This window comes from Mobula hypostoma, chromosome 6 (genome assembly GCF_963921235.1).
Source record: "Mobula hypostoma chromosome 6, sMobHyp1.1, whole genome shotgun sequence".
Lineage (NCBI taxonomy): Eukaryota > Metazoa > Chordata > Chondrichthyes > Myliobatiformes > Myliobatidae > Mobula > Mobula hypostoma.
The window spans coordinates 181363103-181390592 of record NC_086102.1 but is presented as its reverse complement, the minus strand read 5'-3'; the positions used below and the strand labels follow the sequence as shown (position 1 = coordinate 181390592).

The 27490-nt window shown below is 41.1% G+C and overlaps 1 protein-coding gene across 2 annotated transcripts in view; it reads right to left on the bottom strand.

Moving 5' to 3' along the window:
• The window catches only part of xirp2b (xin actin binding repeat containing 2b), a 177884-nt gene extending 155038 nt beyond the window's left edge, over window positions 1-22846 (bottom strand). Inside the window, exon 1 of one of the 2 annotated variants that reach the window (XM_063052356.1) lies at window positions 21972-22846. In XM_063052356.1, the coding sequence (XP_062908426.1) occupies window positions 21972-22187 (216 nt within the window). In that variant the 5' untranslated portion in view covers window positions 22188-22846. The remainder of the gene's footprint in view (window positions 1-21971) is intronic. The other variant, XM_063052355.1, reaches the window with a different exon arrangement.
• Between the last annotated feature and the right edge of the window lie 4644 nt (window positions 22847-27490).

The following is a 27490-nucleotide window of genomic DNA, read 5'->3' as shown; positions in this document are numbered from 1 at the left end:
GCGTCAGTGGTCGCATAACCAGGACTTGTGATATGCACCAGCTGCTCATACGACCATCCACCACCTGGTCCCATGGCTTCACATGACTCTGATTGGGGGGTTAAGGGTGACCTGCAAGCTCGCAGACAGAGGTATGAATGCCTCATACCTCTTTTGGTGGAAACCTATCTCCACCCGCCATCCTAAAAGTATGAGTAGACTTGAAAGGTAATGTTACTTTGTGCAATAATTAACATGTTACTTTGAAATGTATTGTATGTATACTCAAAATTAATGACGCAAAATATTTTTATGACCTTGTATTAGGAACTCCAGAACAAAAATGCAGCTATTAATTTACATAGAGCTATAATTTGAGTGCCAGAAAGTTTGTTGAAAGTCCAAGCTGTTCATTCGAAACTTCCATACAGAGATTATCTGCACACAAAGTCATGTGGCTTACTTTCAATTTCTATTACATATATAGAGTACTGTTTGCTACCATTTAGGATAATTGATGGCTTAGGCATTGATTGTTTACCAGAATATAACTTGAAGTTCAAATAACTTACTCAGTTCCAAGGACACACTGTCCTAATGGAGGGGAAGGCGCTTAAGTACAAAGAACACTTAAGGGCTGAAGAAAATGACCTCTATTATCGAAACTTTCTGTTCCAGGTAATTTGGAAGAGAACTATTTTCTCATGGTAATAAAAGATTGGGTGGCAGGATGGAGAAACATCTCCTTCCGTTCGCTAACCTGCAGGTCACCCTTGGGCAAAGTGTATCACCTGCTTAGCCTCCCCTCACCTGATCAGAGTCATATGAAGCCATGGGAGCAGGTGGTGGATGGTTGTATGAGCAGCTGGTGCATATCACAAGTCCTGGTTATGCAACCGCTGATGCCAGGCGGACAATCTCTGAAGAGTATTGAGAATGGCTGGGGTCACCCGTCTTGTAATGACACTGCTCAGAAGAAGGTGCATTTAAATACAACACCTGCGGTCCTGCATTCTTTGCCCTTTTGAACTTTGCCTCTGTGGTACAACTTAACTCTTTGCCCTGTATGTATTTGTACCCAATCACTGGATTGTCCTTCCTTACATTCATGTTACGCCCATCATCTACTTGTATACCTGCGAACTCATCCTCAGCTCTAACACTCTAGTACCCATCCTCCTGCCACTTCCAACAGCTCTAGTAAATCTTCCCGCAAGAATATTGGACATCAAGAGGAGGAAACTAGAATTCCGTTAAGCCAATCCTCATCAGAGGATCAAAGGTGAACAGGGTCAGCAACTTTAAATTCCTTGGTATTATGATTTCAAAGGACCTGTCCTGGGCCAAGCATGTAAGTGCAATTATGAAAAAAACCGTGGCGGTACCTCTTCTGCCTGAGTAGTTTGTGAAGATTCGACGTCTAAAACTCTGTCAAACTTCTACAGGTGTGTGGTGGAAAGTATATTGACTGGCTGCCTCACAGCCTGGTATGGAAACACCAATACCCTCGAATAGAAAATCCTCCAAAAAGTAATGGTTATGGCCCAGACCATCACGAGTAAAGACCTCCCCTCCATTGAGCACATCTACACGAAATGACGTTTTAGGAAAGCAGCATCCATCAACAGGGCCTTCACCACCCACAATATGCTCTCTACCCGTGGCTGCCATCTGGACGAAGGTACAGGAGCCTCAGATATCACACCACCAGGTTCAGGAACAGCTATTAACCCTCAGACATCAGGCTCTTATACTAAAGGGGATAACTTCACTAGTCCTGCCAAAAGGTTTCAGCCAGAAATGTCAACTGTACTCTTTTCCAGAGATGCTGCCTGGCCTGCTGAGTTCCTCCAGTATTTTGTGTGTGTTGCTTTGGATTTTCAGCATCTGCAGATTTTCTCTTGTTAGTAACTTCACTTAACTTCACTAGCTCCATGATTGAACTGTTCCCACAACCTATGGACTCACTGTCAAGGACTAATTGTCTCATTTTCTTGACATTTATTGCTTATTTGCTTATTATTATTATTTATTTATTTTTGTACTTACACAGGTTGCTGTCTTTTGAACTGGTTGAACACCCGAGTTGGTGCAGTCTTTCATCAATTCTGTAATGGTGATTATTCTATATATCGATTGAGCATACTTGCAAGAAAATGAGTCTCAGGGCTGTATATGGTTGTATACCCAATTTCCCTGGGGATCAATAAAGTATATCTATCTATCTATCTGTCTATCTATGGTGACATACATGTCCTTCGATATGAACAAAGGCAGTTTTGTTGAGAATAAGGAGGTTGGTTTTACATTACAAGTGATACAAAACATTTGGTATATAAGGCAGAACGATGGCAGGGCCAATTTAATCTTGATATATGAGAGGACATTAATTTGGGAGGTTGGTTAAGGGTAACATTAGGGAGAACAGTAGGGCTACAGGGAGGACTGAAGAACAGAGGGATCTCGGAGTACACGTCCATGGATCCCAAAAGGTGGCAGTATAGGAAGATAAAGTGTGAAAGAAGGCTATGGGTTACTCACCCCTACAAGGGCAGGAAGGTCGTGATACAATAAAATAAACCTTTGGCTCAGTGACAGCTGGAATATTGTCACACTATAGGAAGCATGTGTTTGCACTAGCGAGGGTATAGGCTTTGTTGCCTGGGAAAAAATACACACTCAGGACCACAAATACTTTTGCAGGTCTTTAAATCCTTTATCTGTTTTAAATGTTTTTAATGCAGAAAGAGGGTATCAAAATAGAAATAACAAAATGGATTTTAAAAAAACTACAGTTCCCGCAGTTACAATTGCAGCCTAATTTCGATCCACACACACTTGTGTATCAACTAGTTAGATATGCAGTACGAATAAACAAAATTTCCAAAACCAATACAGTAGTGGAAATTCTAAACAAAACAATACAAACAACATTAGAATCCCACCAACCCTGTACCTTATACACAACATCAGAAATATGAATAAATACATCTGATCTTTATTAAGAGGTATACTCACTTCGACACACACACACTTAACTTCCAAACACTTATAGGCTCGACGCTGAAACAAATTCTCCTTGCTCACGCTACTAGGTGAAAAAGGAGTTTCACACAACCAAGCTATTCAGCGCCGATACCTTACTCATGAAAATCTCCAGTACTCGATGTTCTTTCTAGAACGTTGTAACTCCTCTTTCTACTCTACATGTGCATAATGATGTTACCATTTTCTCTTAAAGGCACAGCCAGCTACTGTAGCATTACCAGGGTGAATACGTAAGTACATTTAACAAAAAAAAAGTATATTCAACATGGTTACATTGGGGAGATTTACAAGTTCTTTGGGATGGAACATTTCAGATAAGAGAGGAGATTGGTTGGGCCAAGTTTACTTTCCTTGGAGTGGAGACCTGTCAGAGGTCAAATAACAAATTTAGGAGGAACATTGAGCAGACGGACAGAGAGGAACATTTGCTCATAATGGAGACAGCTAAAACCAGAGGGCATAGGATTAAGGTGAGGATGAAGAGAATTACAGGGGATCAGAGGAAGTTATTTTTCACCCAGAGTGTTTGCTGCTTGTTCTGTAGCCTATTCATCCAGACATTTAAATGTTAGGAGTACCCTTCTCCATCAGCTTCTCAGGCAGTGTACTGCAGATAACTGGCACCCATGAAGGGAGTGTTGACGTCCATTCCGGAACGGGTTTGATGAGAATGACAAGGGAATTCGGTAACTAATTAACCATAGTCATCAGGTATCTCAGATTGCAAACTTCAACATACCTTTGGGGAAAAGAAAGTGCTACAGGCAGATGAAGGCAACCTAAAGAACATTTGGTGGGTGGAGCACATGGAAGAGGCCCCAGCAATTCTTTGACCGGCAAGAGCTTTGTTCAATATTGTCAAAGCCATCTATAACTCACACACTTAAGGCCTATTCTACCGAGAGCCAAGAACAGCTGTGGATTTATTAAGGACAGAGAGCAGTCAGTAGTTGCCAAAAGGAATACCTTAAAGACCCTCTTGATAATAATTCTTTTCTTGAAATGAGTGCCCTGGACTTCATCCCAAGACAACTAATCTGGGCCAACCATGCTGTCAGCTTTGACTGATAAGCAGTTAGAAAGGTCATGTCCTATCAAAAAATTACAAGGCCACAGGGATAGATAGTATCCATGCTGAAGTGCTCAAATTTGGCGATGAAAATTGCAGTAACCAATCTACATCAGACTCCTGTTAATTGACTACAGCTTAATTTCAAACAAACACATCACCAAATTCCTAGACCTAGAATTCAGCATGCCTCTTTGCACCTGGGTCATTGACTTCAAAGTTCAAAGTAAATTTATTATCAGAATACATATTTTTCACATGTACAAACCTGAGATTCATTTTCTTGCAGGCATACTCAATAAATCCAATAACCATAATAGAATAAATGAAAGACCACAGCAACTGGCCTACAACCAGTGTTCAAAAGATAATAAATTGTGTAAGAATGTGCCAGTGAACCACAGCGAGTCCTGCAGGTTATGTACAATACTTCTAAATGTACCACTTCTCAATTACTTTGAAATACAAAAAGAAAGAAGAAATAATAATAATAAATATATAAGCAATAAATATCAAGAACATGAGATGAAGAGTCCTTGAAAGTAAGTCCTTAGGTTGTGGGAACAGTTTAATGTTGGGAAAAGTGAAGATGAGTGAAGTTATCCTGATCCAGGAGCTTGATGGTCGAGGGGTAGTAGCATAGTGATTAACATATCATAATCTGTTAAAGTATGCAACAACAACTCCTCCATAATTATTCTCAACACTGGTACCCCAAAAGGCTGCATCCTTAGCTCCTTGCTGTACTCCCTATACACTCACAACTGCACATTTGCAGAAGTTTGCACCATGTAGTGCAGGGGTTCCAAGCCATTTTTATGCCACGGACCCCTACCATTGACCGACAGGTCCATGGACCCCAGGTTCAGAACTCCTGACATAGAGAGTTGGATTTCAAACAAATATGCCTTTTGATTTTGTATTTTATATTCTGTCTTTTCACTCTTTTTTCATTGCAGTTTGCGTGACTCTTTGTGCATTCGGTGGGGGTGGGGTTGATATTCTTTTCCTTGAACAGGCTCCCTGGTTTCTTTGTTTTGTGGCAGTCTGTGGGGAAGATGAATTTCAGGGTTGTATGCTGCATATGTACTTGCATAATAAGTGTGCTTTGAATCTTTTGAGTAGAGAAAAGAGGCAGTCTAGAGTAATGGTGTTAAAACAATGATCTTTCCTTCCTTATTTTAATGTCAGCAAAATGAAGGAGCTGATCATTAACTTCAGAGAGCAGGTGGGAATAGTACCCCCATCTGCATCAATGGTGCTGAGTTGGAGATGGTTGAGAGTTTCAAGTTCTTAAGTGTAAATATCTACTGGAAATATTTCAGGAGATGGATGGGTGGATGGATGGCTGGTTCTTTGCTTGTGAAGATCAGGAGGAAAGTCCATCGCTTCAGGTCTATTCTTCCCACATGCACTAGTAGGTTTGTCGTGAGGATCGCTGCATGCAGATCGATTCCACTCTTCAGCCCCAGGGACATTCTACAATGGCACAGCGAGCTGCGGCGGCCACAAGGCTCTAGGTAGAGTATCAGAGTTTTCCGTCTCCTAGACAGAATGCCTGGCAGGGCTAACGAGTCCTGTCCACACAGGTTTGTAATCAGAATTGTCCTTCTCTTAGGCTAGCTTCCAGCCAAGGCTGATGAGCCCGGCCTGCTCACCCAGCTACACTGCTGGACACTCGGTCATGCCACGACATAACGTACTCAATAAGAACAGGGGCGCCGCATGAAGGCATTGCTGTGGGCACAGTTGTGTAGGAGGGGCCATATGAAGGTGACCTCCTGCACTGCAAGCCAAACAGTGGTCCTGCAGCGATCACTACACCTGGAAAGGAGAGGCTATGGGAGACACTTCACCTTTCTTCCATAAGCAGGGCTGGAAAGGTTCTGAAGAAGGGTCTCGGCCCGAAACATCAACAGTTTGTTCATTTCCTTAGATGCTGCCAGATCTGCTGAGTTCCTCCAGCATTTTGTGGAAATTGGCTGGGTACAGTGGTTGCCAGGGACATCATAACCATGCTCTATTGGTCTCTGACCCCATGGCTTTAACTTTACTTTGCTACCCTCCCCAATCCACCAGGCACATCTTACCCCATCTGTGGAAAAACCTGTGTTTCCCACATTTGTCTCATCAGTCACCTCAGAATGATAAAAATTAAATTTAATAGATGTACCAAGAAACCATACAAACGTAATCACTCACCCCAATCATTCTATCTTCTCCCCTCCCTCATCAGGCCGAAGATACTAAGGCTTGACAGCCATAACACCAGACTCAAGAACAGTTTCTATCCCACTGCTATCAAAATCTTGAATAAACCTCTCATACACTGAAAGATGAACCCTAAATCTCTCAATCTACCTTGTCGTGACCCTTGCACTTTAGTTATTTATCTGCACTATGCTTTCTCTGTAACTGTAATATTATCTTCTGCATTCTGGTTTTCTTTTTATTACCTCTGTGTAAATACGTATGGCATGGTCTGACTGGATAGTGTGCAAAAAAAAAGAATCAGAATCAGGTTTAATATCTCTGGCATACAGCACTGTGCAAAAGATTTGTACTAGATTTTTTATATGTTTTCAAATGGTATGGCTTACACGGAGCCCTGATCTCAACATCTTTGAGGCAGGCTGTGATTACCTGTCAGAAGCAAACGAGACAGCCAAAGTCTGCAGAACTGTGGCAAGTTCTCCAAAATGTGTAGAACAACCTACCAGCTGAACTTCGTATAGAACCGTACTACAGGTGCCTTAGAGAATTGATGCAGTTTCAAAAGCAGAGAGTGATCACGCCAAATATTGGTTTGAGCAACACACATCAACGTTGCTGGTGAACGCAGCAGGCCAGGCAGCATCTCTAGGAAGAGGTACAGGCGACGTTTCAGGCCGAGACCCTCCCTCCTGACGAAGGATCTTGGCCTGAAACGTCGACTGTACCTCTTCCTAGAGATGTTGCCTGGTCTGCTGCGTTCACCAGCAACTTCGGTGTGTGTTGCTTGAATTTCCAGCATCTGCAGAATTCTTCGTGTTTGCGAAATATTGGTTTGATTTGTTTTAACTGCTTCCTGCTCTATATAGTAAGTTTTTTTGATATTTAGAAACTTTTCATTTCATTATTTTTAAAGCATCTTCGCTTTATAGGATTTACAGAATTATATATATAATAAGCAGTGCAAAAAGAAAGCAAAGATAGTGAGGTTGTGTTCATAGGTTCATCGGTTGCCCATTTAGAAGTCTGATGACAGAGGGAAAGGAGCTGTTCCTAAAGCATTAAGTGTGTGTCTGCAGGCTCCTACACCTTCTCTTTAATGGTAGAAATAAGAAGAGGGCGTGTCCTGAGCAACAGGCTTCTCAATGATGGATGCCAGCTTTTTGAGGTGTCGCCTTCTGAGGATGTCCTCGATACCGAGGAGGCGAGTGCTCACGCTGGAGCTGACTGAAATTAGAATTCCCTGCAGCTTTTTCCAGTCCTGCTTTTCCACTGTACCTCCGTACAAGAGGAAATAATTAACCAATCCAATCCATTGTTTACATCTGGAGAGTGGACGTTATATCTGGGGCCTCAGAAATGGCAAAATCGTAATGGTTTAAAGAAAGCAGACTGTGACAAAGGGTCTCCCTGTCAGTGAGCTCACAGGGAAAGTCATTGTCAGAGTTACCCTCAACGGCCTTACTCAGTGGGAAGGAACACTTTCTGAATTATAGAGGGGACCACACCCATCCCGCTGCAGAGTGACCATGCGACAACTTCATAAACAAAATGCAGCAGCGACTATTTGGGTCTTTTCCCCATCTCACTAAAGCCTTTGACTCCATTATTATGGAACCATTTCCTCAATTTTGATGCCCACAGTTTAGAGTCAAAGAGTTATAAAGCTCTAGGTCCATACTTACCATCAAGTTCCATCCATATCAGGGGTTCCCAACCTTTTTATGCCATGCACCAATACCATTACGCAAGGGGTCCATGGGCCCCATATTAATTCTATTCACCAACAAAAAAATGCATTCAAATGAGGCCTACCCAGCAACTGACAGTCCTGATGAAACTGTACGGTTTTCCTTTTGCCACAGCCAAATGCTTACGAAGGACTTACTATGCAAATGGAGATTGTAAAAAAATATCCCTGTAATTGCTGGTAATTATTAGCAGTGACTAAAAGATAGTTCCTTTGTATTCTCAAAGAATAAAGGATGCATTTCATACCAAAACAGTTCTATGTGGAACAGCTAAATATTTGTCATGTAATTCTTTTCTATTATAGATCAAACTTTTTTTGATTTCCTGTACAAACAGTGATTTATTTCCTTGCAGCACAGAACAAATATGTTTATGTCTTTAAAACCCCAACCTATAAAATTTCAACATATATCTTGGTTGCCAGATATCATCTTACACAGCAGAACTACCATTACATTAATCTTAAGGGAATTTTGCCTTCAGACATTTAGGGCAGTTACAATACCTTTTTGATTCATTATATACTGCAAAATAGTTTCCCAGAAAGGGCAGAATTAACCCTTTCCACCCAAAGGACGCAAGCTGAATTCACTCAGCTAACTTGCTGACTTTGCAACCACAGTTCTTTTTTGCTTACTTTTTTCTTTGAGCAAAGCCAGAGGGTTTTACTTGACAGTCATGTCTTTGGGAGCTGATAACAAATTTTATTTGTCAGTCCAGGTGGGAGTTTTGCTTCCAGGCCAATGCAGTGATGAATCTAACCTGAGCCAGAAGAGATGGAAAGAAAAAGTTGTCTGACTTTATTTATGGGTCCAGGAGGAGTGGGTGTTGGCGTTTTGCCTTTGGGTTGTGATAAGTTACACCACCTTCCACCAATTTTTCTGCCCAGATTGCATAGGAAGTCCACTGATGATTTAAACGAAGACAGGTATTTAAACATTCTCAGCTCTTTTGTGTTGCTGCTCTAGGTTCGTTTTGAACTGAAGCCAAAAGCCAACCACTGAAAACCAGCCTGAACTGAAAATTAGGAAAATATTATGTTTTTGTATTAAAATTTCCTGAAGTTAAAAACTATAATAAATATATTTTTCCTCTGGCTAATTTCCTCCTTTTACAAAAAAAGGTTGGACAGTATTAAAAGTAGGCACATTAAAAGCTGTTGACCTTGGCATTGCTAATGCTGAATATACATGCTACAGTGGACACTGGATGATTGAGCGCAGGAAATAGTTTCTGATTTTCCTCTGGGGACACTCTGCACTGAGATGCACGGAATCTTGCACTCACTTAATTATTTTTTCCATGCAGTTCTGCTATTTAACCATATTGATCATAAAAGAAAAGTAATGATCTGTTATATGCCAAGAATAATGACCTCAAACCACCGAGAAGGTAGTTACCAGTCATGGTTCTGAAAAGAAGTTTTCAAGTTATTTTCTAATAGTTTAATTTTTCCCGTAAGTGTTATTTATTTTGTTTGGTTCAGTGTCTATAAATTTTAACAATGACAGACCTTGTAACAAAATTAAAGAACCAATTTTCAGTACCAATTCCATCATTTGTGTTCAAACTTGTGCTAGGTAACAAGTATACTTAACTACACTCATTTGCCCATCTATTAAGATAGAAACATAGAAAATAGGTGCAGGAGTAAGCCATTCGGCCCTTCGAGCCTGCACCGCCATTTATTATGATCATGGCTGATCATCCAACTCAGAACCCAGCCTTCCCTCCATACCCCCTGACCCCTGTAGCCACAAGGGCCATATCTAACTTCCTTTTAAACATAGCTAATGAACTGGCCTCAACAGTTTGCTGTGGCAGAGAATTCCACAGATTCACCACTCTCTGTGTGAAGAAGTTTTTCCTAACCTCGGTCCTAAAAGGCTTCCCCTCTATCCTCAAACTGTGACCCCTCGTTCTAGACCTCCCCAACATCGGGAACAATCTTCCCGCATCTAGCCTGTCCAATCCCTTTAGGATCTTATACGTTTCAATCAGATCCCCCCTCAATCTTCTAAATTCCAATGAGTACAAGCCCAGTTCATCCAGTCTTTCTTCATATGAAAGACCTGCCATCCCAGGAATCAATCTGGTGAACCTTCTTTGTACTCCCTCAATGGCAAAGATGTCTTTCCTCAGATTAGGGGACCAAAACTGCACACAATACTCCAGGTGTGGTCTCACCAAGGCCTTGTACAACTGCAGTAGTACCTCCCTGCTCCTGTACTCGAATCCTCTCGCTATAAATGCCAGCATACCGTTCGCCTTTTTCACCACCTGCTGTACCTGCATGCCCACTTTCAATGACTGGTGTATAATGACACCCAGGTCTCGTTGCACCTCCCCTTTTCCTAATCGGCCACCATTCAGATAATAATCTGTTTTCCTATTTTTGCCACCAAAGTGGATAACTTCACATTTATCCACATTAAATTGCATCTGCCATGAGTTTGCCCACTCACCCAACCTATCCAAGTCACCCTGCATCCTCTTAGCATCCTCCTCACTGCTAACACTGCCACCCAGCTTCGTGTCATCCGCAAACTTGGAGATGCTGCATTTAATTCCCTCATCCAAGTCATTAATATATATTGTAAACAACTGGGGTCCCAGCACTGAGCCTTGCAGTACCCCACTAGTCACCGCCTGCCATTCTGAAAAGGTCCCGTTTATTCCCACTCTTTGCTTCCTGTCTGCTAACCAATTCTCCACCCACACCAATACCTTACCCCCAATACCGTGTGCTTTAAGTTTGCACACTAATCTCCTATGTGGGACCTTGTCAAAAGCCTTTTGAAAATCCAAATATACCACATCCACTGGTTCTCCCCTATCCACTCTACTAGTTACATCCTCAAAAAATTCAATGAGATTCGTCAGACATGATTTTCCTTTCACAAATCCATGCTGACTTTGTCCGATCATTTCACCGCTTTCCAAATGTGCTGTTATCACATCCTTGATAACTGACTCCAGCAGTTTCCCCACCACCGACGTTAGGCTAACCGGCCTATAATTCCCCGGTTTCTCTCTCCCTCCTTTTTTAAAAAGTGGGGTTACATTAGCCACCCTCCAATCCTCAGGAACTAGTCCAGAATCTAACGAGTTTTGAAAAATTATCACTAATGCATCCACTATTTCTTGGGCCACTTCCTTAAGCACTCTGGGATGCAGACCATCTGGCCCTGGGGATTTATCTGCCTTCAATCCCTTCAATTTACCTAACACCACTTCCCTACTAACATGTATTTCGCTCAGTTCCTCCATCTCACTGGACCCTCTGTCCCTTACTATTTCTGGAAGATTATTTATGTCCTCCTTAGTGAAGACAGAACCAAACTAATTATTCAATTGGTCTGCCATGTCCTTGCTCCCCATAATCAATTCACCTGTTTCTGTTTGCAGGGGACCTACATTTGTCTTTATCAGTCTTTTCCTTTTTACATATCTATAAAAGCTTTTACAGTCCGTTTTTATGTTCTCTGCCAGTTTTCTCTCATAATCTTTTTTCCCCTTCCTAATTAAGCCCTTTGTCCTCCTCTGCTGAACTCTGAATTTCTCCCAGTCCTCAGGTGAGCCACTTTCTCTGGCTAATTTGTATGCTACTTCTTTGGAATTGATACTATCCCTAATTTCTCTTGTCAGCCACGGGTGCACTACCTTCCTTGATTTATTCTTTTGCCAAACTGGGATGAACAATTGTTGTAGTTCATCCATGCAACCTTTAAATGCCTGCCATTGCATATCCACCGTCAATCCTTGAAGTGTCATTTGCCAGTCTATCTTAGCTAATTCATGTCTCATACCTTCAAAGTTATCCTTCTTTAAGTTCAGAACCTTTGTTTCTGAATTAACTACGTCACTCTCCATGTTAATGAAGAATTCCACCATATTATGGTCACTCTTACCCAAGGGGCCTCTCACGACAAGATCGCTAATTAACCCTTCCTCATTGCTCAAAACCCAGTCCAGAATAGCCTGCTCTCTAGTCGGTTCCTCGACATGTTGGTTCAAAAAACCATCCCGCATACATTCCAAGAGATCCTCTTCCTCAGCACCTTTACCAATTTGGTTCACCCAGTCTACATGTAGATTGAAGTCACCCATTATAACTGCTGTTCCTTTATTGCACACATTTCTAATTTCCTGTTTAATACCATCTCCGACCTCACTACTACTGTTAGGTGGCCTGTACACAACTCCCACCAGCGTCTTCTGCCCCTTAGTGTTACGCAGCTCTACCCATATCGATTCCACATCTTCCCGGCTTATGTCCTTCCTTTCTATTGCGTTAATCTCTTTTTTAACCAGCAACGCCACCCCACCTCCCCTTCCTTCGTGTCTATCCCTCCTGAATATTGAATATCCCTGAACGTTGAGCTCCCATCCCTGGTCACCCTGGAGCCATGTCTCTGTGATCCCAACTATATCATAATCATTAATAACAATCTGCACTTTCAATTCATCCACCTTATTACGAATGCTCCTTGCATTGACACATAAAGCCTTCAGGCGCTCTTTTACAACTCTCTTAGCCCTTTTTAATGCTTGCCCTGGATTTGTCGGCCTGCCACTTTTACTTTTCCCCTTTGTACTTTTTGCTTCTACTCTCACTTTACACCCCTCTGTCTCTCTGCACTGGTTCCCATCCCTCTGTTGTGAACTAACCTCCTCACACCTAGCCGCTTTAATTTGATTCCCACCCCCCAACCATTCTAGTTTAAAGTCACCAGCCCCCGCTAATCTCCCTGCCAGGATATTGGTCCCCCTAGGATTTAAGTGTAACCCGTCCTTTTTGTACAGGTCACACCTGCGCCAAAAGAGGTCCCAATGATCCAAAAACTTGAATCCCTGCCCCCTGCTCCAATCCCTCAGCCACGCATTTATCCTCCACCTCATCGCATTCCTACTCTCACTGTTTATTAACCTCTCACCTTTCATTCTTCTATGCTCCCAGGACTAAAGATCTAGCTGTGGCTAACCTCTGTCTATAACTCAGGCCCTCTAGTCCAGGTAGCGTCCTTGCAAGTCTATCGTGCACACACTCTAGCTTGAGAATGTCTTCCTTTTACAGGGTGAACAAAGCTGTACATAACACTCTAGGTGCTGTCTCTCCAGAGACTTATGTACTGTAACTGGAACATAATGTCCCTAGTCATAAACTCCATTCCTTGTCCGATGAAAGCCTGCATGCTAAATGCCTTCTTTATCACCCTGTTTAACTACCCAGCTGCTTTTAATAAACTGTCCACTTATACTTCCAGGTCCTTCTGTTCCATAACCCTTGTCACTGCCCTGCCATTCACTGTATAGGTCCTACCCTGGTTTGAATATCTAAGATATCTAAGTTGAAACCCATTTGCTTTTCCTCAGCCCACCTCCCCAATTGACAAAGTTCTCTTTGTAACCTGCTTTGCTATCAACAGGACAATTTAGTAAACTTGTTAGATGTGCCGTGTACATACACATCCAGATTATTTACATAAATAATGAATAACAGAGGTCCTAAAAATGACTCCTGGGGGACCCCACAGGTCTACAGTCAGAGAGTCAACCTTCAGCCATCACCTTCTGCTTCCTATGATCGAACTGATTTTGAATCCACCTCGCTAGATCCCTCGAATCCCATAAGACCTAAATTTCCAGATCAGCCTGCCACGCAGGATCTTGTCAAAAGCCTTACTAAAGTCCATACAAACACCATCCACTACCTATCTTCAACGATCTTCTTAGTTACCTCTTCAAAAGGCTCCAAAAGATTTGTCAGACATGACTTACCATGCACAAAACTATGCTGACTATTCCTGATCAGACCTTGTCTACTGAAGTGAAAGTAGATCTTGTCCTTCAGAATTTCCTCCAATAACTTCCCCACAACTGAAGTCAACCTGTAGTTTCTTGACCTGTCCTTGCTATCCTTCTTGAAAACTAGGACAATAAAGTTCAAAGTAAACTTTATTATCAAAATACATATATGTCACCATATACAACCCTGAGATTCATTTTCCTGCAGGCATACTCAGCAAATCTATACAATAATAACTATAACACTTTCAATGAAAGATCAACTAGAATGCAGAAAACAACAAACTGTGCAAATGCGAATATAAATAAATAGTAATAAGTAACAAGAACATGGGATAATGAGATAAAGTGTCTTCAAAGTGAGATCATTGGTTGTAAGAACATCTCAATAATGGAGCGTGAGTGTAGTTATCCCCTTTTATTCAGGAACCTGTTGGGTGAGGGATAGTAACTGTTCCTGAACCTGGTGATGAGATTCCTGAGGCTCTTGTACCATCTACCTGATTGCAGCAGTGAAAAGAGAGCATGGCCTGGGAACAATTTTAGCCACTCTCTAGTCTTCTAGAACTTCACTAGCAGCTAATGACAAAGCAAATATCTCAATAAGGGCCTCCTCAATTTCCTCTCTGACCCTGGGGATTTGCCCACCTTAATGTGCTTCAGTGCTGCAAATACCTTCTCCCTTGGAATATACATATGTTCCAAGACATCACTAACTATTACCTTCATTTCTTTTGCATCCATAATATACTCCTAGTAAATACCGAGAACAAATACACATTTCAAAGAAGTGATATATATGCACTTTGATAATAAATTGATCTTGGAACTTTGATTAATCTTTAAACTGTAGCAGGGCCAACTTTGAAGACATTAGGGAAGATCTGGCAGGTGTTGACTGGACAACTCCATACATAGATAGTCCTGATAGCCTTTAAGAGGACTTAATCTCTCCATAATCACCCCTTTTCTGTTAACTGAATAAATTTTTAGGATTATTTGTAACCTTGCTTACTAAATCCATCTCAAACTGCTTTTTGATTTCCTGCTTGCCCTCTTAAGCCTGCTTTTAATTTTTTAAAATATTTATCAAGGGATTCACTTATGGCCAGCTAAAGGTGATGTACACTTTCTTGACCAGAGACTTGATATCTCCCATTAACCAGACTTTACTGAACTTGGTACATCTGCCTTCACCCTAGCAAGAACTTGCTGCTCCTGGATCCTTCTAAAAGTCTCCCTCTTGCCAACTGTTCTTTTGCTTTTAAGTAGAGTTGCCCAAAAAATATCAGATGGAATTTAACTCAGACAAGTGTGAGATGTGCAATTTGGTAAGTTAAATTGGGGCAGAACTTACACAATAAATGGGAGGGCTCTGGAGAGTGCAGTAGATACATAGCTCTCTAAAAGAGACAATAGAGGTAGACAGGGTGATGAAGAAGAATTTTGATATGCTTGTCTTCATTGGTCATGGCACTGAGAACAGGAATCAAAACATTATGTTACAACAGTACAAATCATTGTTGAGACCATGCATGAAATTTGTGTGAAGTTCTAGTTGTCCAGCCACAGGAAGGATGCCATTTTGATGGAAAACTTGCAGAACAGATTTGTGAGAATGCTACTGGAACTGGAGGCCTTGAGTTATAAGGGAAAACTGGAAAGTCTGGAGCATTTTGCCTTGGAGTGTAGATGGCTGTAGAGCAGGAGTTCCCAACCAGGGGCCCACAGACCCCTCAGTTAATGGTAGGGCACAAAAAATACCTTAAGACTATAAGATATAGGAACAGAATTAGGCCATTTAGTCAATTGAGACTGCTCCACCATTTCATCATGGCTGAACCATTTTCCCTCTCAGCCCCAAACTTCTGCCTTCTCCCCGTATCCCTTCATCCAAAAAAGGTTGGGAACCCCTCTTGTAATGGTATGTAAAATCATGAGGACCATAGATAAGGTGAATTGTCACAGTGGTTTCTCCAGGATAGGGGAGTCTAAAACAAGAGCATACAGGTATAAGTCGAGAGCAGAAAGATTTAAAAGAGACCCAAGGGGTAACTTACTCATACAGAGAGCAGAGGCTATATGGAATGAGTTCCCAGATGAAGTTTAGAGATGGGTACAATTAAAATATTGAAAGATACTTAGAGAGATACACAGATAGTAGAGGTTTAGAAGAATGTGAGGCAAACAAAGGGAAATGGGAGGAGATCGAGTCGACATCCTGGTTGGCATGGATGAGTTGAGCTGAAGGATCTGTTTCCGTGCTGTATGAATCACCAGAGGAATTTTGTATGATTAGGAATAAAATGTGAAAACACCACATGGGCCCAAGATCATGAAATCTGGTCTCTGGAGATGTGAGAAATCAGCATTAACTATTACATCTCTGTGTTTGATTCTTAACTGTGCATTAAAATGGGTAAACACATATTTATGTTTGAGCTGAAACATTTAAATTAACAATTGCAGTACACAACTAGCTAACAAAGCCCACCTGTAACAAGAGATAGTTTAATTGACTTTGACTGATATCCAATGGCCTTTGATCACCATAACCCTCACAACCAACATCCAGGGGGGTATTATTGACAAGAAGGTCAACAGGACCAGCCACATTTGGTCCAATTTGATTACAAAAGCAACTCCAAGGTTGAGAATGAATAGCAAGTGACTCACTCCCTAATTTTCAAAAGCTTTTCCACTATACAAAAAGCATGGCGGATATCCAATGGAAAACTCATATTTTCCCTGGACAAGTAGAATAATAAGATTTTTTTTAAAAATTCATTCAAGGAATTAAAGGCAGAGCCAGCATTTGACATCCATGAGGAGATGGCAGTGAGCTGCCTTCTTGAACCATTGAACCATTGCAGTTCTTGAGGTGTGGTTGTACCCACAATGCTGTCAGGGAGAGAGCTACAATTAGAATCATGAACCATGTCACCGACTTACAAAATGTTTACCTGATTGGCATACCAACCATTACTTTAAATGTTCACTCCTTTCACTAGCATACCATGGTGCTATTGAGTTCATTTTGAAGTGTACTGCAGAACCAGTTAAGACTTTCTTACAGACACAAGAAAGTCTGTAGATGCTGGAAATCCAAAGCAACACACACAAAATGTTGGAGGAACTCAGCAGCTATATAAACAGTTGATGTTTTGGGACAAGACCTCTCATCAGGTTGAAAGGTTTCGGCCAAAAACATTGACTGCTTACTCATTTCCATAGATGCTGCCTGGCCTGCTTAGTTCCTCCAGCATTCGTGTTCATTTAAATAACTCGTTACGTATTATATGTACAAGTACGTGAATTGCATACATCACAATGCCACCAGATGATACATGTACATCTCACTTAAAGGTAAAGTACTAAGACTCTCATCTCTCTTGTTTTCCTTTGAATTAGTTTAATGTTTTGGAGTTACTAGTGTCATGTGTGAAGCCAAGCAGAGCTGCAGAACAGATGATGTTAATGAGAGAGATAACGAGAAACAACAGAGAGCCATTCAAAATGCTAATAAGAGAGAAGAGAGAGATAACGAGAGAGAGACACATAATTCAGATGTTGGCGTCTGCCACAGACAGTTTGCTTTGAACCTGAACTGCTCATTAACAATCCTGCTGAGACAATAGGAAGTGTGAAGTTTGATGGACAGGTGATACCCCATCAGGGGGATAAAAATAGCGGGTTTGTTAAGGCACGGGACACATGCCACGAGACCCTGGAAAGAGCATCGTGCCCCACAAGTTGGTGGGAGTTGAAGGACCGATTCGCGGGAATCGGCCAGAGGCTCACAGGATGTAAAGGTACGACCGGTGGGGACCTGTTGTGTGTCCACCCTTGCCTGGGTGCCGGGTTCACCACGGAAGAACGGTCGCATCCGGAGGGGTCACAGTCGGTGACCACAGCGGGATCAGAAGGCACTGAAAGGTTTGCCTGAAACCTCAACTGTATATGTATGTGTATATATATATATATATATATATATATATATATATGTGTGTGTGTGTATCTCTCTCTCTCTCTCTCTCTCTCTCTCTCTCTCTTCCCCCCCACCCAACGGTACAACAACAGCGATTATTTTGAACTACACTAGACTGAACTGAACTCTGCTTCACCTTAAGACTGATCATTTTACCCCTAGACTGCGGTAGATCTTGGTCGATTCCTATTACCCTATGTCTGTGTATGTGTGTATACTATCATTGCTAATCTGTTACATTTATATCCTTGCAGTTAGTGCACTGTATTACTTATTTTTGTTAATAAAACTTTATTAGTTTCTAGTAATCACAGACTCCAATGAGTGTTCCCTTTCTGCTAGTTTGACAACCCAGTTACGGGGTACGTAACACTGGGCATACCAACCACCACCAACGTTCTTCAGTCTAAGTTATAAAGCCTCTTACTCAAAGTCACCGAGACCAAGGAGCCAAGGACTTCAAGCGATGAAAACCAAAGGTCCATAGCCAGTCCTCATTGGAGGACCAGAGGAGGAGAGGATCAGCAATTTTAAATTCCTCAGTGTTATTATTTCTGAGGACCTGTCCTAGGCCTGGCACGCAGGTGCAATTATGAAGAAAGTACCTCTACTTCCTTAGGAGTTTGTGGCGATTTGGCATGACAGCTAAAACTTTGACGAACTTCTATAAATGTGTAGTGGGGAGTATATTTACTGGTGGCATCACAGCCTGGTATGGAAACACCAATGCCCTTGAATAGAAAATCCTACAAAAAGTAGTGGATACAGCCCAATCCATCACAGGTAAAACCCTCTCTGTCAATGAGACCAGGACATGGTCTCTTCTCGCCGCTGCTATCAGGAAGATGGTACAGGAGATTCTGGACTCACGCTACTAGATTCAGGAACAGTTACTGCCCCTCAATCATTCGGCTTTTCAACTCCTGGATAGGTACATGGAGCTTAGAAACATAGAGGGCTATAGGTAACCGTTAAGTAATTTCTAAAGTAAGTACATGTTCAGCACAGCATTGTGGGCCAAAGGGTATAACTTCACTCAACTTTACTTGCACCATCATTGAACTGTTCCCACAACTCATGGACTCACTTTCAAGGACTCTTCATCTTATGTTCTCCATAATTATTGCTTATTTATGCTTTTATTTATTATTATTATTATTATTTCTTCTTTTTGTATTTGCACAGTTTGTTGTCTTCTGCACTCTGGTTAAATACCCTAGTTGGGCGGTCTTTCATTATTCTATTATGGTCATTATTCTATAGATTTATTAAGTATGCCTGCAAGAAAATGAATCTCAGGATTGTACATGGTGACATAAACAACCTTTGATAATAAATTTACTTTGAGCAGTTGAATTTTAAAACTTGATGTGGGAGTATAGCAGCGCACTCTCATTACTATTGTTTTAAGGATCCTGCAGCTTTGCATTGAATAACAATGCAGAAGAATTTAAGAGACTCCTGGATAGATATATGGAGCTTAGAAAAATAGAGGGCTATAGGTAACCCTAGGTAATTTCTAAAGTAAGTACATGTTCAGCACAGCATTGTGGGCTGAAGGGTTTGTATTGTGCTGTAGGTTTTCTATTTTTCTATGTTTCTATAAGAATTTTTGATACACACATTACTGTGGGTTAAGTTGACAGCTCACCATTAGTAATAAGAATGATTAATAAATGCTTTTCTTCCCAGTAATGTCTACATCCCCTGACTGAACACAACAAAATGTGACTACAAAACAGTTGCCCAATTCTAGACTATTATCTGGAAAATGTAATTCTCTCTGCCTTATTCACTTCTTACACAATTATTGAGACATTTACTTTGTCTCCTTTCTATTGCCCGCTATGGGAAACATCAAGTTCTGTGTTTTTCTTCATGCATTAGATTTGAGCACCAAAATTTATTCTTTTCCTTGAGCCCCTTTCAGTAAAGACAAAGTCACCAATGGATTTACAAAGTTCAAATCATCTTCAAAACAGAGTTATAGAAAAGTACAGCACAGAAACAGGCCCTTCAGCCCATCTAGTCCATGTCAAAACTATTTAAACGGCCTATCCCATTGACCTGCACTGGGACCATAGGTCTCCACACCCCTGCCATCAATGTACCTATCCAAACTCCTCTTAAATGTCAAAATCGAGTTCACATGCACTACTTGCCCTGGCAGCTCATTCCACACTCTCACGGCACTCTGGGTGAAGATGTTTCCCCTCATGTTCCCCTTAAACTTTTCATTTTTTACCCTTAACCCATGACCTCTGGTTGCAGTCCCATCCAACTTCAGCGGAAAATGCCTGCTTGCAGTTACCATATATATGCCCCTCATAATTTTGTATACCTCTAACTAATCTCCCCTCAATCTTCTACTTTCCATGTAATTGAATGAAACTGAATTTCTAGCCAAACTTCATCCACTGAGGTCTCCACAGAGGTAATTTGGATACACATGACAACACTATAAAAATCCCTTTAATACAAAATTAGCATTGCAGAATATACTTAATGCATTTTACCCCTTCACACACTCTTTGCCAACATTGACATTGCTTCTGTATCACACATTGTTTATATCAGAGGAGAAATTTAGCTGGCACATTTCCATGGGTGCTGATAATGCATCATGAATGTGTGTGAACAAGTATCAGTAAGCTCTCTTCCAGGAAAAAAAACTTCCCAGAAATTCCCTGAATGTTTTTTTTTCTCTCTCTGCCATTACATAATAAGCGCATGAGTTTTCCAGCAGGGGCGATGGGACGGTAAATAAGAATGGAATTCAATTTTTTTTTAATTCCTCCCTTTTCTTCCTCTGAGACTATCTGCAATTGTTTACCCCACCACCCAAATCGGAATAATATATTTCGATGCAGACCTGGGATGGGATCTAAGCCTTCTCTGTTAATTTGCGATAAAATAATCATGGTAGACATTAGATTTCCTTATTCAGCTATGAAGGTAGCTTATGCTATTTTGTACTCGGTTACTTGAAGGAGCTAAAACATATCAAGTGACACTGGCTCAATCGTTGATCAGTAAAACCTGGCCTGTCAGGGCATGCACATGTTGTATATGGTCTTTGAAGTCTGGAAGAACTTGAATAGTCCAATGCAACAAGAAAGCTTATAAAAAGCTGTCCACCAAGCATGAGGACTTCCTTGGCAGATGTATTCTAATATTTTTATCTATTTATTAATTTATTGAGATACAGTGCAGAATAAGCCCTTCCAGTCCTTCGAACCACCCACCCAGCAATCCCCCGATTTAAGCTGGCCCTAATCACATGATAATTTGCAGTGACCAATTAACCTATTAAATAGCATGTCTTTGTACTGTGGGAGGAAACCGGAGCAACCGGAGGAAACCCACGCGGTCACGGGAAGAATGTGCAGCCTTTTATAGGAGGTGGTGGGAGTTGAACCCGGCTCACCTGTACTGTAAAGCATTGTGCTAACCACTAAGCTACAATGCCTGGCTTTTGTAGATCAAACAAGATTCCATTATGATTGAACTTCTAATTCTATAGGAGTACAGAGAGGTCTGTTTTTATCTGCTTCGGGTTTTAAGTGAGATTTTATCTTTATTGAACACAGTTGTAACCTAAAAGTTATTTATATATCTTTGAGCAAGGCAATGCCTGTCACTAACCAGATCAATGCAAATGAACATTATTTTCAACATTGGGAAGATAATATCTATCTATGGAACAATTTGGTTAAATTTTAACTGGATTTTATATAGATATTATTAACTGAATATTATTGCTTACTAACACCAAGTAACAATCCCTTAAACCTGGAGGTGACTAGATATTTATGTTAATAGATCCTAATTAACATGAAGCCGTTTATAGTCATTTCGTTAGTTCTGATGAAGGGTCCCACATCTGAAACATAGGCTGCCTCCCTCAGTACAGACTCAGTGTGGCCTGCTGCATGTTTCTGACATTTTCTGTTTTTCAGAAATCTTCAGATCTTCAGCTTTCCAGCATCCGCAATCCTCTAATCTTCAGTTTGTATAATTATCTGATTTTAATATTCTGTAACCATACCCTGAAATAACTAACTTTCCTATTACACATTTGCCTTTAAGAAAGTAATCCAGTACAAAGAACATTACCTTCTTGCAGTTCCTTGGGGAGGCTGTCTTCTCAAACAGCATTCTTAAATCATCCAGTGGGATAGAAAATTTCTCAATCCTCCGGGCAGCTTGTAAATCTTCTTTAATAACTTCACTTTGGGCTGATTCAGTTTCTTCTATGCTTATGGGTGAAGCTAAAATGTCATTTTTCTGGGCTTCACTCACCATCATTCCGGTTTCTGGATCACTTTCCATTCTTGTACAAATAATATTTCCAGCAAGTAAGCTGTTATGTCAGAACACGGAATGCCTTCAGTCTGGCTACCACAGAAATTCCAGCTCTGGTACTCGTATTACACACTCCGATAAACTGGGGATGGAAGCATTGGCTGACTGGTGACTTCAGGCTGCTGTCGAAAGGCTGATGTTAAAAGCTCTTCAGTACCTGTCTAAGAGCCTTATATCGAGAGCAGCTCGCTCAGCAGGACCTTCAGTTCACTGGAAGGAGGCTGAAGTGAGGACTCATGCTTCTGAGAGCATTCTCTGAAAACGATGCAATTGGATCACAAGGCTCCCACCTCTCCTTCAAAAGACTCAGTGAACCCTTCTTTATTTGGCATTCTGCCAGGCCCTCCGTGTTCTACAAATCAGATTTGAAAAATGTTAAAACGTTTGGCAGGCTATTGAAACACAACTAAGAAAATATGTCTTTTTAAAGCATATCTCATTCATGGTAAAACCACAGCTGCACAAAATCATGACTTTGTTTAAGTTCCTGGTCATGTGAAAACAGTCATTCTGAAAGACTTTTTTTTCTTGTTTTGCTTCAGGCACACTACTGCACTTCAGCAAACATTGCAAAATTTCAGGAGAAAATTCCCAGCTAGCAGGAAACCAGATCAGGAAGAGTAAATCCCATCACTTCCTTGTATGGAATAATGCCACGTAACGATATTGCTTGGAAACCAACTTTATGTTAAATAAATGCTTGGAAAACGGAATGCAGACATGCCTTGGGGTCAGTCCATTTAAAAATAACACTTAATAAATAAACCACCAGTTGCTTTGCAAATTGGCACCTCTCTCTTTCCCAGGTCTGAAAAACTCTGCAACTCTTTAGATTTTACAATAAATGCAGAGCTTTGCTCTCTGAATGTTTGGTTACAGAGAAAAGCCAGAGCATATATACACAGAGTCGCTTGCCAATTCAATGCTACAGATGTGGCATACGCATTAGTAATGTATTGGTAGTGTATCTTTCCCACTGAATGAAAATGGGGGGAAAATGTTATCCCAAATACAAAATACTAGCCGTACCAGGAAGTTGCATGCATTTAGGGCAGCTTACTTAACCCACAGTCAGCAAATAAGCACTTCCAAACAATACTGCTACTCATTATGCCAAGTTAACAAATAACCTTAGGTAGTTAAGCACCTCAGTAGAGTTTGTTTGGCATTAAAAATATTTTGATAAAGGCGCAATGAAATACACATGTTATTATGTCACAAACAAAGAAAATCTGTAGATGCTGGAAATCCAAAGCAACACACACAAAATGCTGGAGGGACTCAACAGGTCAGACAGCATCTATGGAAATGAATAAACAGCTGATGTTTTGGGGCAAGGCCGTCCTTCAGGACTGGAAAGGAACGGTCTCTGCCCAAAACGTTAACTGTTTACTCTTTTCCATAGATGGTGCCTGACCTGCTGAGTTCCTCCAGCACTTTTTGTGTGTTGGCATATTATTATGTCTTTTAATTATTCAGTGAATGACTTCCCTGCCATTCTCAGCAACTATATTGTACGATATGCATATTATCTTCTCACTCTATTTATTGTATTAAATATATTTTTCATACATGCTGCTAAATTATTCTGAACAAGCAAATTTAAAAGCTATGGTTTAATAATTCCTACATTTTCTTACTGATGATTCATTTATTGATGTTGTAGCAATATTGAGTGATACAGAAACAGCCTGGCATTTATAAAATAAAAAGAGATCAAAATTTATTTCCACGGGCTCATTAGGTTAATGGGTGTCCAGCATGATGGTCTGATACATATCTGATAACAGATAGCTAAAGGATACAGATCTCCAATATCCCGCTCAGACCAATGCATTATTTAAGAGACCCCAAGGGAACAGAAAGAGTCGATGTCTGCATACTTCTGATTATGTGCTCAGCTTGCAGTGCAAACCATGGTATAATTTCTCAAATGCTTGAACATAAGAATATGCTTGGTTTAAAAATATGTTGCTTAGTTATCCAGCAACCAAATTAATAGTAATTATATTAATCTATTACAATTCTAAATCGCTATTACCTGAAAAATAAATACTGTATTGGAGTTTAACATTTTCCTAGAGATTTTTATCAGACCGAGTCTGGTTCTTGAATTATATCATAGTAACTAATTCAAATTGAACAAAATATCTCGTCATGGTTAGACAAAATCCCAATGGGTGGAAGGCAATATTAGCTGAAGTACTGGCTCCTCTCCGGGATATTAGACCATAAGACAAAGGAGCAAAAGTCGGCCATTCGGCCCATCGAGTCTGCTCTGCCATTTTATCATGAGCTGATCCATTCTCCCATTTAGTCCCATTCCCCCGCCTTCTCACCATAACCTTTGATGCCCTGGCTACTCAGATACCCATCAATCTCTGCCTTAAATACACCCAATGACTTGGCCTCCACTGCTGCCCGTGGCAACAAATTCCATAGATTCACCACCCTCTGACTAAAAAAATTTCTTCGCATTTCTGTTCTGAATGGGCGCCCTTCAATCCTTAAGTCATGCCCTCTTGTACTAGACTCCCCCATCATCGGAAACAACTTTGCCACATCCACTCTGTCCATGCCTTTCAACATTCGAAATGCTTCTATGAGGTCTTCCCTCATTCTTCTAAACTCCAAGGAATACAGTCCAAGGGCGGACAAACGTTCCTCATATGTTAACCCTCTCATTCCCGGAATCATTCTAGTGAATCTTCTCTGTACCCTCTCCACGTCAGCACATCCTTTCTTAAATAAGGAGCCCAAAACTGCCCACAGTACTCCAAGTGAGGTCTCACCAGCGCCTTATAGAGTCTCAACATCACATCCCTGCTCCTATACTCTATTCCTCTAGAAATGAATGCCAACATTGCATTCGCCTTCTTCACTACTGACTCAGCCTGGAGGTTAACTTTAAGGGTATCCTGTATGAAGACTCCCAAGTCCCATTGCATCTTGGAACTTTGAATTCTTTCCCCATTTAAATAATAGTCTGCCCGTTTATTTTTTCTGCCAAAGCGCATAACCATACACTTTCCAACATTGTACTTCATTTGCCACTTCTCTGCCCATTCTTCCAATCTATCCAAGTCTCTCTGCAGACTCTCCGTTTCCTCAGCACTACTGGCCCCTCCACCTATCTTCGTATCGTCAGCAAACTTAGCCACAAAGCCATCTATTCCATAATCCAAATCGTTGATGTACAATGTAGAAAGAAGCGGCCCCAACACGGACCCCTGTGGAACACCACTGGTAACTGGCAGCCAACCAGAATTAGGATCCCTTTATTCCCACTCTCTGTTTCCTGCCAATCAGCCAATGCTCTATCCACGTATTTTGAAACTATTGAAACTATGTTGAAAATATTGAAACTAGCAGTTGGAATTGCATAATTATTACTCATCTTTTTTTTTGCAGCTTTGACATAATGATCTGTCTCAGGGCAAATTTTGCTAATTTGTGTCCGTTAAAGTTAAACAGCGATCTGTTTTCTGGACATGGTGGTAAAATTCTTTAGAAATAAAAATATAGTCATACTCAGAAACTAAAAGCTATTTCTTATGGTAAATTATTTAATGTAAACATATATAAAACTTTATTTCAGAATTTCAGCAGATCAGCAGCAGCTGGTTTAGTGTTAACACATCTTACAATTGTGTGCAGAAAATGTCTCTAGTGCAGCAGAAGCTAAGAGGAGAAGTGATTGAGACCTCCAAAATTATGAAGAGAAATTGTTTCCTAAAACAGAGGTGTTGAAAACCAGAGTACATAGATTTCAAGTAACTGGTAAAGGACTCAGAGGAAAGCGGAGTATATTTTTGATTGTTAAGACTTGGAATAAAGTAATTGGTGAAGGCAACTTAATAATACCATTCCAAGAGGAATTGGCCAAATATTTCTGTATAGTGATATGGGGAAAAATACCGTTTGTAAATAAATATGCAATAAATATCGAGAACATGAGATGAAGAGTTCTGAAAGTGAGTCTGAAGTTGTGGAAACAGTTCAGTGATGGGGTGAGTGAAGTTGAGTGGAGTTATCCCATCTGATTCAACAGCCGGATGGCTGAGGGGTAATAACTGTTCCTGAAGGTGATGTGGGTCTTAACGTTCCTGTAACTCCTTCCTGATGGCAGCAGTGAGAAGAGAGCATGGCCTAGATGGCAGGTGTCCTTGATGATAGATGCAGCTTTCCTCTAACAGGGCTCTATGTAGATGTGCTCAGCGGTTGGGAGGGTTTTACCCATGATGGACTTGGTTCTATCCATTACTTACTATAGCCTTTTCATTTCAGGGCATTGGTGTTTCCATACCAAGCCATGGTGCAACCAGTTATATTTTCCACCGCACATCTATAGAAGTTTGTCAGAGTTTTAGATGAATCTTCACAAACTTCTATGAAACTAGAGGTGTTGCCATGCTTTCTTTATAATGACACTTAAGTGCAGGACCCAGGACAGATCTTCTGAAATGATGAAGCCGAGCAAGGTAAAGTTTCTGACCCTGTCCTCCTCTGATCCCCCAATGAGGATGAGGTCATGGACTTTCAGTTTCCTCCTCCTGTAGTCAATAATCAGTTCCCTGGCCTTGCTGTAACCCCTCGTCACAGTGAAACTGAACCAAAACATAGACCCAGCAGAGCTTGAGCATCTCTGATCTGTACTGGCCAGCCAGGAAGTCACAGTGAGTGGACATGAGGGCGGAGAGTGGAGCTTAGGATAATGTTGCCTAACAGTAACTCCTTTGTTTGCAAATTCAGAAACAGTTCTATTTCTATCTTTAATATCTCCTCTATTCTTTTTCAGGGTTCTTTTGAAGACCCTGACCAGGAGTTACACACTGACTTCAGTTCTTTGTGGGAATGGGAGCTGCTCTCAGGGCCTCACGTCTGGCTGCTTTGCGATATGCCAAGGACGTGGCCTGGACGACCAGCGTACCTCCAGGGTGCCGGATTTTCGTGGCTCTGGAGGCATGTAGATTCATGGTTGTTGCCGCCACAAAAAACTGGTGTGTCGTGGGAGTACACGGAAGATCGAAAGCAGCGAATTGGCTGCTGGCTGTGTGCCCAGAAGACCCGAGACCTTTGGGCACAGAGCTCAGAAAAAAGCGATGCAACTTTTAACATTGTCAATCAGTGAGTTGTTTATTAAGTCTCTGCTCTCACTGTAGAATGGGGACAGCTCTTTTTCCCTTATTAGGGAGAGAGAGAGAGCCTGTGGTGTGTTGAATTACCAGGTGAACAAGTAGTCTTTGGGGAACTGCAAGTCTGTGTGTCTA